Raw genomic sequence first — 19,648 nt, forward strand, 5'->3', positions numbered from 1 at the left:
AATTGAAAGTTTGGCCCCGGGAGGGGTCGCTACGCTTCTGAGGGTTATCTCACCTATTGAGCATCAGGTGAAACGTGTACAATCTACGGCCAGTTGACTCTACAAAAAATAGAGCATTGATGCCCTTCTTTTTTCTTCATATTAATAATATAGAAGTATCAATGGGACATGATGGAAGAGGTGAGTGGGGGTGGGGGAGGGCAGTGTTTCTTTCAGACTTTTTTCTCCGGTGGGGGGAGGGGGGGGGGGGGGGAGGCACTTGATATTGGAGGGCGGGGGGCTGACTAAATTTTCCGGGGGTCGGACACTGGTCAAAGTATATATTTTCTATATAAATTCCATTTCGTAAGGGGGGGGGGGCAGTAGACTTAAGCAACGATTCTTGTGGGATGAAGGTAATTTTTAAAACGGTTTCTTACGGGGTGTTTTTTGTGTCTTAAATAGAAAGCAGATGAAAAGCACTTGTTCAATACGATTCTGGATAAAAAATAACTCAAAAGACAAGTAAATTCTCGGGAAAATTATAAATCTCCGGGATTAGTTGTCATTGAAATACGTTCAGTTTGTTTAAACCTGTTCACATCAGAGTCTGTGTGGTTTTTCTTTGCTTGGGGGTGGGACTAAGCCGCATCTCAACCGTTTCAATGAGAACTTACTTCTTCACTGAAAGGGAATAGGTGCCCTTCCCCTCCCACCTCACCCACCCCACAAGCACACTTAACTTAATGGTATGGTTGATTGAACTTTGAAATGAAACAAGGGCAACAACTAAGCTTATAAAGAAAATTCAGAACAATTTTAATTCAGAAACATGATTTTACAACGATATGAATTCTTAAAGATTCGAATTCAGGATTATGTGAATTCAGAAATACGTAGATTCGTATCAACTTTTGAGCGATTTCCGATAAACGGAAGTTGAAATTTTTCTACTTTGAATTTTTCAAAATCCTATAACTTGAGTACTATTTTAGATAGATAAATGAAATTTCACATGTTAGTTAAAGATCTAATTCTCTACCCTCCGTCAAATTTTGAGTAATTTCCGTTGACCGGAAGTAGTAATCTTCGCTCTTTCCGATTTCTCAAAAAACGCATGTGAATTTATAAAGTACTAATAATATTCCGCACTATTATGAACATTTTATTTGGCGTTCACTTGGTGTGCAAATCTTTTTTCTACGAGATTTTATTCTATTTTAAAAAGTTTAAGTATTTAAAATGGATTAAAAATCATGTCTATATCCCGAGTTGCCATCCCCTGTTGAATCATATAAGAATATTCGAGAAAGTTTAGGGGAGATCACTCCCGGTTTATTTCTCCAGGCATAGCTCGTCACACACAACATGACAGTTACACACACATACAGTGTGTCTGTGAGAGAAAGAGAGAGAGAGAAAGAGAGAGAGGGTGGGGTATCTACACACATACCTAAACACATCTCCACACTGTCCCACACACAGGACCCACACACAACCCCACACATTCCCACAGATAACTATGCACTCATAGTGACTCTGGCCCACACACATTCCAGTATGGATCTACACACAGATTCACACATACATATCCCCTGATGCGACGAAGTGTGACAATGGAAGGTTTGGGCAAGAGGCTTAAAATACAGCGCTAGACACTTGATGTGTTATTTAGATGATTCCTTAATGGAGAAATCGTATTGATAGTTTGTGGTGTGGATCACAAGTGTTTAAAAAAAACAGGAAGTAGAAAGTTTTAAAACATCACCTCCCTCCAGCCAACCTTCAATCCCCATTCCCCCAACCTCCATAATGTAAACAAAAATGTGCGTCCTCATTTTCCTAAAAACAAATGTATCATCTATACAGGAACCTGGCGGTGTACACTTTCTCAACAATTCAACAACAAAAAAACTCATCAGAAGCCCAAAAATGTGTATTGCATTTATGGTGCTGTAATGGTGCAGTAGTGCTGTTGTGGTGCTGTTATGTTGTTATGGTGATGTTATGGTGCTGTTATGTTGTTATGGTGCTGTTATGGTGCTGTTATGGTGCTGTTATGTTGTTATGGTGATGTTATGGTGCTGTTATGTTGTTATGGTGCTGTTATGGTGCAGTAGTGCTGTTATGGTGCTGTTATTGTGTTGTAGTGTTGTTATGGTGCTGTTATGGTGCTGTTATGGTGCTGTTATGTTGCTATGGTGCTGTTATGTAGTTATGGTGCTGTTATTGTGTTGTAGTGTTGTTATGGTGTTGTTATGGTGCTGTAATGCTGTTATGGTGCTGTAATGCTGTTATGGTGCTGTAATGCTGATATGGTGCTGTTATGTTGTTATGGTGTTGTTATGGTACTATAATGCTGTTCTACAACCAGACTGGCAGTCTATTTGCCTCACATTAATACATTCAAAACACAATGTTTCCACGTACTGTCGACTTCCTTATATCCCCGTATAAATATTGACACAGAAAAAGTACAGTCCCGTAAAGTGCGTACTACGCTATACACCCAAATACAAGTATTATTCGGTCAAATCCGGTAAATATAGTGTAGGTTAAAAATACCTTGACACAAAATCTGCTCTCCAAAGGGTTCTAAAATTTTATAAGATTGGTATGGAAATAAAGAGTCATTTTGATTGTACCCTTCATTAGAATGACTTTTGATGAGGTGGAGATGCATTTTGTGAGTGCATTTTGTTGATAAAACATTCTTAAGTGTCGTTATGACGCCTCAGGCTCCAAGTTTTAAAGGAGACGTATGCTATTAATACAACAATGAAGCCTTCTACGTTCAGATATAATATCTATCTAGTGACGCAGTTAATTCGTTGCGTTGCCACGCTGTATGTCCAAATGTTCATGTTTTCAAAGATTCATATTGCTGTTGGTAATGAGTGGTATCATTGGAGGCCAACCACTTTTTCTATGCTCTTTTTCTTTTTCTCTCTGTTTCTCAGTGATGTTTGACATTGTTTTAGGGGGTCCATTCCCCAACCCCCCCCCCCCCCCCCAATATGACGACAGCTAGCCTGTGACTTCTATTTACAAAATATCGCAAAACCATAATTTTACTAATCAGACGTAATAAACAACGTTAAAGAATATCTTATATATGCGTGTGTGTGCGTGCGTGCGTGCGTGTGTATAAGTATTTTGGAAAAAAAACATGACGAAAATCCTACCTACGCCACTGCTGTCTATCCTTGACAAAAATAATGCCTACGCCACTGCTAGCTGTCCATGTTGTGTTGTGAGAGTTCCTGATTTTCCTAGAAACTTTCAAATCTTAGAAACGTATAAATAAAACGTCGTGACCACGTATAGCAGACATGCGCAACAGCTATATCAGTCTTTATAAACCATATGAACTTAAAAAAGACAGCCAATCCGCTGTAAGGTTGCACTACACTGGTCTAGACAGGGAGTTGGGATTATTTCTATGGGGGAAATAAGTGTTCGATCTCTTGATCTAACAGACCAAAGATCAAACTCAGATTGACTAGTTTACGTAAAATGGATAATCTGGCTATGGAGAGTGACGAAACTCGTGTTCAGCCCGTAAGATTGTTTTAATTTTATTAGTGAGGGTTTAAACTGAAGTATTACAAATGCGTCTGCTTAAGCCTTATTGGACAGTAGTTAGCATCAAAAGCAACTCAAAATTAATGTATATGACAAGCATGGTTTATTTATGTTTTAAAATTACGGTACTTTACTGTTAGGTTCCAGTATTGCCAAAAATGTTTAATTATACAACCAATAATATATATATATATATATATATATATATATATATATATATATATATATATATATATATATATATATATATATATATATATATATATATATATATGTGTGTGTGTGTATGTGTGTGTGTGTAGTCTAAAATCGTTGTCATAGTTCATAGTTATCGTAAACAAGTGAAAATTCAACGTAAGACACGTTTTAATTTTTAAAATATAAATGAATACTTTTTTTACACGGTAGTATCATACATACTAACAATTTTAATTTAGTTTGTCTTTACTAAAAAAAATGTTTACATCGACAAGTTTTTAAAATATAACCAACAATATACGTTCTAATATGTTTTGTAGCAGAATGTAGATCTTGAATCTTCATCATCACCTGCCTATTCTAAGGGAGACAATGTAAACGTTGAAGAAGGTCCCCCACATAATTTTACTCTAGGTATTTATTATTATGTTCTACATTTACACTGTATCACGTGTGTGGTATTTTGAATAAGTAAGCTGGCCCCTATACACTATGCAATGACCGGAGGCACTTGAATTTTATCCCCATATAATAGAGTAAAATATTACTGTTGGTAATAAGAGATTAAATAGCTTTATACAACAAAACATCAGTTTGTTGAATCCACATTTTTATCCCCATATACAGTGTTTCTTCCAGACTTTTTTCTCCGGGGGGGGGGCACTTGAAATCTTCAGGGGGGCGGTAAACTTTCTTCGGGGGGGCGGACACTTGTTAAAAGTATATATTTTCTATATAAATGATACAAATTTCATTTCGTTCGGGGGGGGGGGGGGGCGGTAAAAAGAGATGCCTGGAAGAAACTCTGCCCATATAATAGAGTAAAATATTACTGTTGGTAATAAAAGATTAAATAGCTTTATACAACAAAACATCAGTTTGTTAAATCCACAAATTTTCCCTTACAGATGCACCACCATCTTATGAATCCCTCTACGGAAGGGTCAAGGCTGCCAAACAAGAATCAACCAATGTGTGTATTTTCGTAATTCAATTCTTGGCGATCATCTTTTCGACAAGTAGGGGTTGTATTTTTTTTTACTTTTTTTTTCTCGTATGTTAAAGGTATATGGAATAATGCAATCGTAAACTAAACCCACGAACATTAAATAGTTGACATTTTAAATATTGAAATAATCTTTTCACAGTTGGTTGCGCAATTATCGTTGGAATTTTAATGGCGATCCCTATTTCCATGATTGTTATTGGTAAGTGATTATTTTAAAATCATGTTTTAACAAATTTAGTTCTCGATAACTTACGTTAATCTAATGTGCATTTTGTAAGTTGTAATTTATTTGACTAAGAAAGTAAATTATAAAAATGTACTTCGTCCTATATCAATAAAGTAGATATTTTTTTAAATATTTTAAAATTGAATGATTATTTTATCATATTTAAACAGTGTTTTATAATACTCTCAGGTGCGCTATATCTGGATGATTGTCCAGTTCAGCGCATGATCCCTATCTACCTAATTGTGGCAGGATGTTTTGGTTGTGCCAAGAGCTTGTTTAGCTTGGTCCAAAGATGTTGTAAATCAAACGAGGAGGGGGAAGAGAGTAGTAAATTAACCAAATCTTTCGAAGGAGTCGTCAGCTGTTTCATGATTGCTTGGTTCATTACAGGTGGGTCGGGTGCAAACATAACTATATTTTTAATGTTTATCGTCGTCAGACATGCTTGACTGCTTACCAATAGGCTCCTTTCAGATGTTTTTTTCCATTAGAATAATATCCCCCTAAGGAATGTAGTATGTAGTCAGGTTAAGAGTTTCTTTTAGATATTTTTTTTCGGTGGGAGGTGAGGGGAGGGGGGGGACTTTTGGTGGATGGGGGAGCGCTGGTTATAGCATTTAATTTCTTTATAAATTATATTTTTCTCTTTTTGTCTGTGTGCCCCCCCCCCTTCCCTCACCTATTCCCACGAAATGCCTATCAACAACTCTGTTCGGAATCAATAGACGACGAGGTGCATGACCTGATATGATGCAATACTTAGTTACGTTATAGGAAATACGATGATGTTCGATTCAGTTAAGTTGTTAGGGGTTTAATCGAAGGAAATACGATAATGTTCGATTCAGTTAAGTTGTTAGGGATTTTATCGAAGGAAATACGGTGATTTCGATTCAGTTAAGTTTTTAGGAATTTTATCGAAGGAAATACGATAATGTTCGATTCAGTTAAGTTTTTAGGAATTTTATCGAAGGAAATACGGTAATGTTCGATTCAGTTAAGTTGTTAGGAATTTTATCGAAGTAAATACGGTGATGTTCGATTCAGTTAAGTTGTTAGGGGTTTAATCGAAGGAAATACGATGATGTTCGATTCAGTTAAGTTGTTAGGGGTTTAATCGAAGGAAATACGATGATGTTCGATTCAGTTAAGTTGTTAGGGGTTTAATCGAAGAAAATACGATGATGTTCGATTCAGTTAAGTTGTTAGGGGTTTAATCGAAGGAAATACGATGATGTTCGATTCAGTTAAGTTGTTAGGGGTTTAATCGAAGGAAATACGATGATGTTCGATTCAGTTAAGTTGTTAGGGATTTTATCGAAGGAAATACGGTGATTTCGATTCAGTTAAGTTGTTAGGGGTTTAATCGAAGGAAATACGATGATGTTCGATTCAGTTAAGTTGTTAGGGATTTTATCGAAGGAAATACGGTGATTTCGATTCAGTTAAGTTTTTAGGAATTTTATCGAAGGAAATACGATAATGTTCGATTCAGTTAAGTTTTTAGGAATTTTATCGAAGGAAATACGGTAATGTTCGATTCAGTTAAGTTGTTAGGAATTTTATCGAAGTAAATACGGTGATGTTCGATTCAGTTAAGTTGTTAGGGGTTTAATCGAAGGAAATACGATGATGTTCGATTCAGTTAAGTTGTTAGGGGTTTAATCGAAGGAAATACGATGATGTTCGATTCAGTTAAGTTGTTAGGGGTTTAATCGAAGAAAATACGATGATGTTCGATTCAGTTAAGTTGTTAGGGGTTTAATCGAAGGAAATACGATGATGTTCGATTCAGTTAAGTTGTTAGGGGTTTAATCGAAGGAAATACGATGATGTTCGATTCAGTTAAGTTGTTAGGGATTTTATCGAAGGAAATACGGTGATTTCGATTCAGTTAAGTTTTTAGGAATTTTATCGAAGGAAATACGATAATGTTCGATTCAGTTAAGTTTTTAGGAATTTTATCGAAGGAAATACGATAATGTTCGATTCAGTTAAGTTTTTAGGAATTTTATCGAAGGAAATACGGTAATGTTCGATTCAGTTAAGTTGTTAGGAATTTTATCGAAGTAAATACGGTGATGTTCGATTCAGTTAAGTTGTTAGGGGTTTAATCGAAGGAAATACGATGATGTTCGATTCAGTTAAGTTGTTAGGGGTTTAATCGAAGAAAATACGATGATGTTCGATTCAGTTAAGTTGTTAGGGGTTTAATCGAAGGAAATACGATGATGTTCGATTCAGTTAAGTTGTTAGGGGTTTAATCGAAGGAAATACGATGATGTTCGATTCAGTTAAGTTGTTAGGGATTTCATCGAAGGAAATACGGTGATTTCGATTCAGTTAAGTTTTTAGGAATTTTATCGAAGGAAATACGATAATGTTCGATTCAGTTAAGTTTTTAGGAATTTCATCGAAGGAAATACGGTAATGTTCGACTCAATTAAGTTGTTAGGGATTTTATCGAATGATAAAGAACAAAACATTTTGAGTTATCTGTAGCAGTGACTTCATTTGGTTGAGGCAGGGAATGAAAATGGTTCGAGTGTATTTTATAGATGTAGAGTTTACTCTAGGCAAAAACGTAAACATACGCCAATCTCTAATTAGATAGAATGTATTATAATGTGTTATTACAGACTTTATTTTAAATTTCTTTTTTTTCAGGATGTGTTTACATCTACCGTATTTATGACGAAGTGAGCTACGACCCTTTAAACGCTGATCACTACTGTCATAAGACTTTGTATTTGTTTGCCTTTTGGGTGACGAATGCTGCTTACATGATCGCGGGACTCTCCTGCTGTTGTGTGGTTTGTGTGGTGTGTGTGTCAGCTATGTTAGGATGAATGGGTTGCACATTTCCCTCGTTTTTTTTTTTGTTTTTTTTTGGGGGGGGGGGGGGGTCGAAACAAAACCTAAAAAATTGAATAACTAAAAAAATTGATATTTTCAGGACATAATTTATACTCAAAATTTTTAACTCGACTTTCATCAGAAATTGAACATTTATTAAATTTTAAAAAATATTTAAGATGCATAATGTATTGAGAAAAAATGTTTACTAAAATATTTTATTTTAAAATTGTATAAACCTAAACTGATAAAATTTACAACTTGTTGGGCGTATCTTTACTTTTCCCTCCTTCATGTTTGAGTAAATTGCTGTGTGGGGGAGGGGGGGGGATGGGACTCGGACTATTTGAAAATTTAATTACTACAAAAACTTAACAGATGCAAAGTCTGGTCCGTTCATTTTTAAATTTTTAGGTTCATTTTAAATAGTTTCAATCAAGATTATATAAAATTTTATAAGTAAAGTTTTAAAAAAAATATTTGACACTTTAAAATTCAGCAAACTGTGGTTTCAGAAGTCATACTAATTAATTAATTAATAAGGTATTTTTTAAAGTTTATTTTAATATATAATATGCATATTGTTTCATTTATTCATGTGCTTATTTAATTCACATAAAAGTTTTTATTTTTATATCTCTGTTGCTGTTATTTTATATTTATATTTTTCGACCCGACATGTAATTTACAGCGTCGGTTTGCCTTGCTTGTTCGTTTTAGTATTTAAGTTTTCATCATCGGCTTGTGAGGACTGATACAGATTTACAATAGTAATACTTTTTTCTTACATGTAGCCTACTTTCATTCATTTAAGATGGTTTACTTATACATAGTTCTAATACAAAACGTCTAATTACAATTTTATTTTTTTAAAAAACCTAAAATGCAAATGTGAAATCAAATGATGGTTCAAGGTATTGACCTTCATAGCTTTTTTCTCAGTTTGTATGGAAACCATTTATCATTTTAAGTATATTAAACAAGAATTTTTTTTAAATTAAGTTTTTTAAAGCATTTATTGTTTTCCATGTTAACTGCGTTTTAAAATAATAATTTATCAAATGATATAGTTTTGTTCACTGTGTTGTTTTCTAATGCATTGAATTACACCAATTAAAATTCATAAATCTTCTCCAACGTTTCAGCTTTGTTCATATTACTAAATAAAGTGTAAGTGATCTTCACTAAACTTTCTCGTATATATATATATATATATATATATATATATATATATATATATATATATATATATATATATATATATATATATATATATATATATATAAAATATATATACATATAATTCCCTTCATGGGGGGACCATGCAGGAAACCACTTCCTCTCGAGGCATATATCTACCACCCCATCTCACCAGGCCGGCGAGCTGTGTTTTACGCCATGAGCTTACAATCGTAGAGCCGGGTCGAATTAGTGACAGTTATAGGGCTGTCAAGTAGGTCACCAACCAGTTCTACGGCTCAATAAATCCTGCATAAGCCATAGAACTGGTTGGTGACCTTCTTGCCAGCCCTATTAGGGGCAGATAATTTAGTTTTTAAACGGTTTGAAACTAAGGGGAGGTAATATCAAGTTCTGCTTGATCTTTTCATTGCCGTCTGTAAACTGTCGTCACGGACAACTGCTTTCACGAGGGTTGGGGGGTGGGGGAGGGAGGGGGAGCTACAGATATAATATAAAATATTTTCAGTTGGAGCATGTAGTGTCTATTTCACAAATTATGAATTACTGAAAAGTAGAAAATAAAACAACTAAATAGCGGCGTATGCTTACGGAGCGGGTCAGCTTGTATTCTTATACAACAGTAAGGGGGATGTAAATTTGACGTTTTATAACCTTCCAAAACTGGAAAAACTAAGTTTTTCAATTCTGTCTGTCTATGCGTGTGTCTCTAAACACGGAAACTTGAGTACTATTATAGTCATGTTACACACATTTCATATATAAATATTGTATCAAATATGTCGTTTTCTATCCATTTTAGAGCGATTTCCGGTAACCAGAAGTGAAATGTACTCTGACTTAGGTCTCTCAAAAGCTGATAACTTGATTACCATTAAAGCTAGGTAGACACATTTTCAAACATAAGTATTAGATTGTATGTGAAGGTTCCTCTCAATTTGTGTACGATTTTCGGTACCCGGAATCGGTATGTTGCTTTTTTTTTCTTGGAAACACGATAACTTGAGAAAAATGTTTCAGGTAGGTAAAAAAAAGTTCATATATAAGTATAAGATTTTATACTTGGATTACTCTCAAAGATTAAATTGCTTCCGATATCTGGAAGTTGTACTTTACTCTAATTTCGGTTTCTAAGATAAACATAACATAAGTACTGTTTCAGTTAGATGAATGAAATTTTACAAATAGGTATAAGATCTTATGCTCTTGATTTGTTCAAGTTTTGAGTTATTTCCTTTTACCGGAAGTTAACCTTAATTTTCTTTTTCTCAAAAAATATAATTTCCACTCGACTGATTTGTTTGAAACTTTTCACGTAGTTCAAGACTCGATGACAATTTAATGTTTCTTTCTAAAGTACTTATATTTCCCTCAGATATTCGCCAATGTTTACGTTCATTTGATGCACAATTCCTTTTTGTACAATTCATTGCGACATAAAATTTTGCTGAATCGATGTTTCCTTTATAAAGTGCAAATAGTCCGTAATATTTTTTTTTTAAAACCGCTCCAAAAAATTAAAACACTTCCTTAGTTGGGGAAATAAAGCGGAAGTGATCTTCCTTAAATTTTTCATGATACTTATATAACACTATGGGGGATGGTAACCCCAGTGCATTCAGGATAAAGACCTGTTTTGTAAATTAATTTTTTAAATACTTAAATTTTTAATCCTAATATATAATAGCCCATGTGCGCACTTCTCTCTCTCTCTCTCTCTCTCTCTCTCTCTCTCTCTCTCTCTCTCTCTCTCGCTGCACCCCATGCGAATGGCTATCTCTGTATCTGTCAATGATAGGATCACTGAGTAACTGCTCTCTCTCTCTCTCGCTCTCTCTCTGTCTGTCCGCAAAATATTTTTGCCGGATATCACGTCAGAATCGGCAGCAATATATGGATACTTTTATACGGACTTTTGTTGAAAATAATATGTTAGATGTTTTAAATGTATAACCACAATTTTATTTAAAGAAGAAAAATAAAAAATAAACGCATATTCAAAAGTAGAGAAACAGTTTTAATTATGCAACAGAAAAAGCGTTTTATAGTTGTGAAAAAGAATGCATAAAACAGTGACGTCACTAATGTTTATACATTAACTAATGACGTCATCTGCCGTGTTTAGAATAAAAAGAAATGAACTATTTCATTCAAATTTGATTTAGGTAACGTACGCTATAAAATTTATAAAATACAATTTTGCTCGGGCTAAACTTAAAAAAATATAAGTCTATTAGGATTCTAGATCTAGAGATTCTAGATCTAGATCTAGATGATCTAGATCTACGGAAAAACTAGACTTACACAGATGTAGACCCTACCTAGATCTAGAACCTATTCAATAATACATTTCTATACTAAAGTATTTCAGGCCTTAATTATTTTATTGAAATCTTTGTTTATCTATGCAATTTGCTAATCTCTATAATATATAAAGCAAAGTTGTCGGGTGCCCGATAGGGCACTTCCCGGCGCCGCAGGCGCTTCAAATTTGACAGGATCTTGCCTTGGGGCGACAGAACACGGGGGCCGGTTGGCCGAAAAGTCTACGATGAGGGGGTCAAAACTGACCTCGACTGACCGGAGCCTTATATGAGCTATAAATCGAAAAAAAAAATGTCCACGTAGGAACCTCTTCATAACTCATGAGGTCGTAGACCGAGCCTCGGGCGAAATAATTAAGCATTCAAATTCTCAATGTTTTTGAAAGCCAAAGCGAAGCTGGATAGCATGCCTAGTACAATAGAATCGTGTAAAAAGTTGCGCCTCATATGAACAACAAATAATGTTTATAATAATGCGGAACATTAGTACTTTATAAAGAAAACCTGTATTATTTTTCGCAGAGTTAATTATAAAGCTAATTAATTAACATTTTATATCACACTACATTGTCTTCGAGTCTTGGCCTACGTAAAATGTTTGAAATAAATCGGTCCGGTAAAAGTGTTCGAGCACGGAGCAATGAAGTTAAAAAATAGACAGACAGACAGACAGACAGGACAGACAGGACAGACAGACAGACAGACAGACAGACAGACAGACAGACAGACAGACAGACAGACAGACAGACAGACAGACAGACAGACAGACAGACAGACAGACAGACAGACAGACAGACAGACAGACAGACAGACAGACAGACAGACAGACAGACAGACAGACAGACAGACAGACAGACAGACAGACAGACAGACAGACAGACAGACAGACAGACAGACAGACAGACAGACAGGCTGGTGAGATGTGTTTTACGCCACGTGCTTACAATCGTAGAGCCAGGTCGAACTTGTGACTGCTATAGGGCTGGTAAGTAGGTCACCAACCCGTTTTACGGCTCATGCTGGATTTATTGAGCCGTAGAACTGGTTGGTGACCTACTTACCAGCCCTATTAGGGGCAGATAATTTAGTTTTTAAACGATTTGAAACTAAGGGGAGGTATTAACAAGTTTTGCTAGATCTTTTCATTGCCGTCTGTAAACTGTCGTCACGGACGGCTGCTTTAACTAGGGTGGGGGGGGGAGGGGGAGGATAATACCCCTTCACGAGCTACTGATATAATATAAAATACTTTCAGTTGCAGCATGTAGTGTCTATTTCACAAATTATGAATTACTAAAAAGTAGAAAATAAAACAACAAAATAGCGGCGTATGCGTACGGCGCGGGTCAGCTAGTATTCTTATATAACAGTAAAGGGGATGTAAATTTGACGTTTTATAACTTTCCAGAGCTGGAAAAACTTAGTTTTTCAATATTGTCCGTCTGTGTCTGTAAACACGGAAATTTGAGTACCACTATAGTCATGTTACACACATCTATAATGTAATCTGGCTGGTAGTGTGTCAGTCCTTCCACCCGTCATCGCTTTAGATTTTGGAACCATAAACGTAAACACATCACATGTCGTGATGTTATATTTAAAAAAGATTTACCGTGGCGGAGCACGGGTATGCAGCTAGTTTCATATATATTAGTACTGTATCAAATATGTAGTTATTTATCAATTTTAGAGCAATTTCCGGTAACCAGAAGTGAACGTACTCTGACTCAGGTCTCTCAAAAGTTGATAACTTGATTACCATTTAAGCTAAGTATTAGATTGTATAAGAAAGTTCCTCTTAATTTTTGTACGATTTTCGGTACCCGGAATAGACAGACAGACAGACAGACAGACAGACAGACAGACAGACAGACAGACAGACAGACAGACAGACAGACAGACAGACAGACAGACAGACAGACAGACAGACAGACAGACAGACAGACAGACAGACAGACAGACAGACAGACAGACAGACAGACAGACAGACAGACAGACAGACAGACAGACAGACAGACAGACAGACAGACAGACAGACAGACAGACAGACAGACAGACAGACTGACAGGCAGACAGGCAGGCAGGCAGGCAGACAGGCAGTGTTTCTTTCAGCCTTTTTTCTCCGGTGTGGGGGGGGGCACTTGATATTGGAGGGTGGGGGCTGATACTGGTTGGACACTGGTCAAAGTAAGTATTTTCTATATAAATTTCGTAAGGGGGGGGGCAGTAGACTTTCTTTGGGAAGAGGAGGGATGGTGAAGACTTGCCTGGAAGAAACTCAATTGGGGGAGGGTTATACTTATATAAAATGTAGACGCCGTTGCTTAAGCAATGATCCTTGTGGGATGAAGGTACATTTAAAACTGTTTCTTACTGGGGTTTTTGTGTCTTAAATAGAAAGCAGATGAAAGGACCTGTTCAATACATTTCTGGAGGAAATATAACTCAAAAGAAAAGAAAATTCTCGGGAAAATTATTCAGTCTCCGGGATTAGCTGTCATTGAAATACATTCGATTTGTTTAAACCTGTTCACATCGAAATATGTGTGGATTTTCTATTTCATTTTTTAGTGGGGGTGGATAAAGACGCACCTCAACCGTTTCAATGAGAACTTCCTTCTGCACTGAACGGGAACAAGTGCCCCGCTCCCACCCCCACCCACCTCGCCCACCTCACAAGCACATTTAACGAAATGGTTTGGTTGATTGAACTTGACGAGATCAATGAAGCGTGCTAACGAGGGCTTGAGATAAACAAGGGCGACAACTAAACTTTTTTAAACAATTTTAATTCAGAAACATGAATTTACAACAATTTGAATTCTTAAAGATTCGAATTCAGGATTTTGTTAATTCAGAACTGTAATTAAAAAAATTACATAATTTAGCATAGGCTACAGTAAAGGTTAAATATGCCTTAAGATGAATTTATATTTTCTTGTGTTGGGTCGGACAAAAATGACAGTATAGTCTGTTGTATGATATACATGACGCCTGTCATTTTTACTCTAGGCATAGCTCGTCACACACAACATGACAGTTACACACACACATACATACAGAGAGAGAGAGAGAGATAGAGAGGATATCTACACACACCCTACACACATCTCCACACTGTCCCACACTCAGGACCCACACACATTCCCACAGATATCTATGCACTCATAGCCACTCTGACCCACACACATTCCAGTATCGATCTACACACAGATTCACACACACACACACACATCTCAACTAATGTGACAAAGTGTGACAATGGAAGGTTGGGCGAGAGGGTTAAAATACAGCGCTAAACACTTGGTATGTCCGTTAGATGATTCCTTAATTGGAAAATCGTATTGATAGTTTGTGTTGTGGATCACGAGGTTTTTTTTTAAATGACAGGAAGTATAAAGGTTTAATACATCACCTTCTTCCAGCTAACTTTCCATCCCCCACCTCCATAATGTAAACACAAATGTGCATCCTCATTTTTTTTAAATGTATCATCGATGAACATTTTCATTTCTTTATTTAAAAAAACGCAACTATGTGAGACCAAAAATAAACACAGAAAGTGTTGAATTATCCCAAAACAGACGGATGTCAATTAACCAAAGGCAGTGCCTAGCCCTGCTCCTCTTCTTTCTTCCTTCTCCCCCTGCACAAAAGGTGCTGTTATGATGATGTTATGGTGCTGTAGTGATGTTTTGGTGCTGTTAAGGTGCTGTTATGATGATGTTATGGTGATGTAGTGCTGTTAAGTTGCTATAGTGCTGATGTTGTAGGACGCTAACAACTTGACCAGCAGTCTCTTTTCGTTAAGTATTTAAAGCAATCAAAACAACATGTTTTAACGTACTGTCGACTTACCCTTTCCACTCGTATAAATATTGACATAGATAAAGTGCAGTCTCTTAAAGTGCATAGAGAGACTACACTGTACACCCACATAGAAATATTATTCGGTAACATTCGGTAAATATAGTGTAAGTAAATATAAACTTAGAAACTAAATCTGCTCTCCAAAGGTTTAAAACAAATTATATAATCGATGTGGGCTTGTTATGAGTTGTTTTGATTGCATCCTTCAGCCATATGTCTATTGACGAGGTGGAGGTAGTGAGTGTATTGTGTTAACATGTTCTTAATTGTTGTTATGGTGCCATGGGCTCTAACTTTTGAAGCAAGCGTATGATATTGATAAAACAATAAAGACGTCTACGTTCATTGCATGAAAAAAACACAAATACCACAGCTTCAATATCTATTCAGTGACTCTTTGCCACAATGTATGTCTAGATGTAATGTTTTCAAAGATTCAGTTTTGTTACTGATACTGGGTGGCAGCATCGACGGCCTACCACTCTTTCCTTTCTCTTATTCCTTATCTCCCTGTCTCTCTATCAATGGTGTTTGCGGTGGGTTTAGGGAGTTCTGACCCCCACCCCCACCCTTATGTGACAACTTCGTATCCGTGATGATTTCAACGCTATTAGTTACAGAATATCGCAAAAACCACAATTTTGCAAATCAGACGTACTATTGAATACACACACACACACACACACACATATATATATGTATATATATATATATATATATATATATATATATATATATATATATATATATATATACGAATGTGCGTGAGTCTGTATGAGTACTTTGGAAAACGAAACTTGACAAAAAATCCTGCCTACGCCATAGCTTGTAGTACTAATAGTGATTTTTAAATAAAGGAAATTGTTTCGGATTTTCCCAATTTCTTGTATAAACAAAAAAAATCGTTGTGACGACGTATAAAAGACATGTGCAGCAGCTATATCTGTCTTAATAAAGCATATGAACTTAAAAGACAGCCAATCCACTGTAAGGTTGCACTACACAGGTAGAGACAGGGAGCTGGGATTAACATTGTTGTAAAATAAGTTTTCGATCTCTAGATCTAATGACCAAGATCAACCTCAGATTATCTAGCTTATGTACAATGGATAGTCTGGCTATCGAGAGTGACGAAACTCGTGTTCAGCCCGTAAGATTGTTTTATTTTTATTAGTAAGGTGTTAAGATAAAGTTAGGGTAATAGCATCAAAAGCAACTCAAAATGTGCGTGACACGCTTGGTTTATCTAAATTTTAAAATTACGCTACTTTACTCTTAGGTTCTTTTGTTGTCAAAAATGTTTAATTATATAACCTTTATATACATATATATATATATATATATATATATATATATATATATATATATATATATATATATATATATATATATATATATATATATATATTCTAAAATCGTTGTCATAGTTATCAAAAACGAGTGGAAGTATCATGTGAGATATGTATGTTTTGATTTTTTTAAAATGTAAATAAAGACTTAATTTATTTTACAATGCATTATCATAAAAATATAAAACAAACAATTTATTTTCTAATATGTTTTGTAGCAAAGTTCAGACCCTGAATCATCACCATCACCTGCCGATTCTAACACAGACAATGTAAACCCTGAAGAAGGTCCCCCACATAATTTTACTCTAGGTATTTTGTAATTAATTACATTTACAGTGTATCACTTAAGTGTGGTTTTTTTTAATCAGTAAACTGACCCCTACACAATATGCAATGACCGGAAGATATTACTGTTTGCAACAAAAGATTAAACAGCATTATATAACAAAACATCAGTTCGTTATATTCACTTGTTTTCTCATACAGAAGCCCCACCCTCTTATGAATCCATGTACGGAAGGGTCAAGGCTGCCAAACAAGAATCTACTGATGTGTTTACTTTCTTAATTCAATTTGTAGTTATCGTCTTCTCTACTAGTAGGTTTTTATGTTTATCTCGTCTATTATATGGAATAATTCATTTTCAAACTTAATCCACGTGATTGAATCGTTCACATTTTTAGATATTGAAATAATCTTTTCACAGTTGGATGCACAATTCTCCTTGGAATTTTGATGGCGATCCATGATTGTTATTGGTAATCGATTAAACCAATTTTAAAGTTTAGTTATCGATAAAATGCAAGTAAATTAAATATGATTCTAAAGTAACTTGTAGTTTATTTGTCTAAGAAATTAAACCATAACAATAAAGTACGTATTTCTTTTTAAATTATTTAAAATTGAATTACTATTTTATCATATTTACACAGTTATTTCTAATCTAAAACTCTCAGGTGCGGTTTACCTGGATGATTGTCCAGTTCAGCGCATGATCCCGATCTACCTAATTGTGGCAGGAAGCTTTGGTTGTGCCAAGAACTTGTTTACCTTGGTCCAAAAATGTCGTCAATTAAACGAGGAGGGGGAAGAGAGTAGTTTAATAATAAAAGCTATCGAAGGAGTCGCCGGCTGTTTCATGTTTGCTTGGTTCATTACAGGTGGGTCGGGTGCAAACATAAAAATAAAAAGTAAAGTTTCCCTTTCAAACCTGTCGGTCTATGGGGCAAGTGAAGTAGAGTTCACTTGTTTCTGTGACCTAGGCATATGAAGAGATAGTGAGGTCAGCACTATGCCCAGCCGCCTTTACTTTCCCTAACGTGAGTTAGGTACCTATTAGAGTACAACATAACAATATTTTTAATATTTATCAATACGTCGTGGTTGGAAGCTAGTGCTTGACTGCTTACCAATAGGCTCCTTTCAGATGGGTTTTTTCAGTGGAATATTATCTCCCAAAGAAATGTAGTATGTAGTCCGAGTCAGAGTTTCTTTTAGATATTTTTTTTCGGTGGGAGTTGGGATTGGAGGGGGGAGGGGGTAAACTTTTGGTGGATGGGGAAGAGCTGGTTAAAGCATACATTTTCTTTATAAATTATATTTTTCTCTTTTTGTCTGACTGCCCTCCACCTTTCTCTACCTTTTCCTAAGAAATGCCTATCAACAACTCTGTTTGGAATCAACAGGCGATAAGGCGCATAATTTGATAGGATGCAAGCAATACTCAGTTATGTTGTAGGAGATGCAATAATGTTCGATTCAGTTAAGTTGTTAGGGATTTCATCGAATTATAAAGAATAAAAAACGTTTTAAGTTATCTTTAGCAGGGACTAAATTTGGTTGAGGCAGGGAATGAACATGGTTCCAGTTTGTTTTTATATCCAAATTTTATAGATGTAGAGTTTGCTCTAGGCAAAAGTGTAAACATACGCCACTCTCAAATAAGAAATTATTATAATGCGAAATTATAGACCTTGTTTTGTTTTTTTTAATCGTATTTTCAGGCTGTGTATACATCTACCGTATTTATGACGAAGTGAGTTACGACCCTTTAAACAATGATCACTACTGTCACAAGACTTTGTATTTGTTTGCCTTTTGGATGATGAATGCTACTTTCATCATCGCGGGATTGTCCTGTTGCTGTGCAATGTGTGTTGCGTGTGTAGCAGTTGTGTTCGAATAACTGGGTTGAACATTTACCTTGTTGGGGTTTTTTTTTTTAAATCTGAACAAACACTAAAGAAATCATTTAACTTCAAAAAATTGATATTTTCAGGACATATACTTTATAACCAAAATTTTCAAGTCGATTTTCTTCTGGAATTTAAAATGTATTAAACTAAATAAAACAATTAACATGCACAATATACTGAGAGAATCTGTACTAAATATTTTATTTTAAAGTTGTATAAACCTAAATTGATAAAATTTTCAACATGCTGGGCGTATTTTTACTTTTCCCTCCTTCATGTTTGAGTAAAAGGCGGGGGGGGGGGGGGGGGGGAGAGAATGGGACTCTGACTATTTGAATATTTAATTTCGACAAAAACTTAATAGATGCAAAGTCTGGTCCATTCATTTTTAAACTTTTAGGTTAATTTCAAATAGTTTCAATCAAGATTATATAAAATTGTATAAGTCAAGTTTTTAAAAAAATATTTTTTACACTTTAAAATTCAGCAAATTGTCATTTCAGAAGTCATACTAATTAGTTAAGGAGGTATTTTTAAAGTTTATTTTTATATATAATATGCATATTGTTTCGTTTATTCATTCGCTTATTTAATTCACATAAAAGTTTTTATTTCTCTGTTGCTGCTATTCTATATATATTTTTTTTCACCCCGACATGTAATCTACAGCGTCGGTTTGCCTTGAATGTTCGTTTTAGTCAGTGGCGTCTCTAGGTCGATTTGCACTTAAAAGACTAAATAAATTTAATTAATTACCAATTGAACTGGCAAAAAAAAAGCATTTTTCTTCTGTAAATTTTACAATTTCTTGTCATTGTGTCACCCCATAAATGGTGTCACCCGGATCGGCC

The 19,648-nt window shown here is 35.3% G+C and overlaps 1 protein-coding gene across 1 annotated transcript in view; it reads left to right on the top strand.

Annotated features, from left to right (window-relative positions):
* Positions 1–3,416: 3,416 nt before the first annotated feature.
* The window catches only part of LOC131928790 (transmembrane protein 272-like), a 55,133-nt gene continuing 38,901 nt past the window's right edge, over positions 3,417–19,648 (top strand). Inside the window, exons 1-4 of the mRNA XM_059284921.1 lie at positions 3,417–3,540; positions 4,083–4,176; positions 4,671–4,781; positions 4,911–4,970. Coding sequence (XP_059140904.1) covers positions 3,496–3,540; positions 4,083–4,176; positions 4,671–4,781; positions 4,911–4,970 — 310 coding nt within the window. The 5' untranslated portion in view covers positions 3,417–3,495. The remainder of the gene's footprint in view (positions 3,541–4,082; positions 4,177–4,670; positions 4,782–4,910; positions 4,971–19,648) is intronic.

This window comes from Physella acuta, unplaced genomic scaffold, assembly GCF_028476545.2.
Source record: "Physella acuta isolate Inbredline_101_S28 unplaced genomic scaffold, ASM2847654v3 ptg001549l, whole genome shotgun sequence".
In the NCBI taxonomy this organism is placed as follows: Eukaryota; Metazoa; Mollusca; class Gastropoda; family Physidae; genus Physella; species Physella acuta.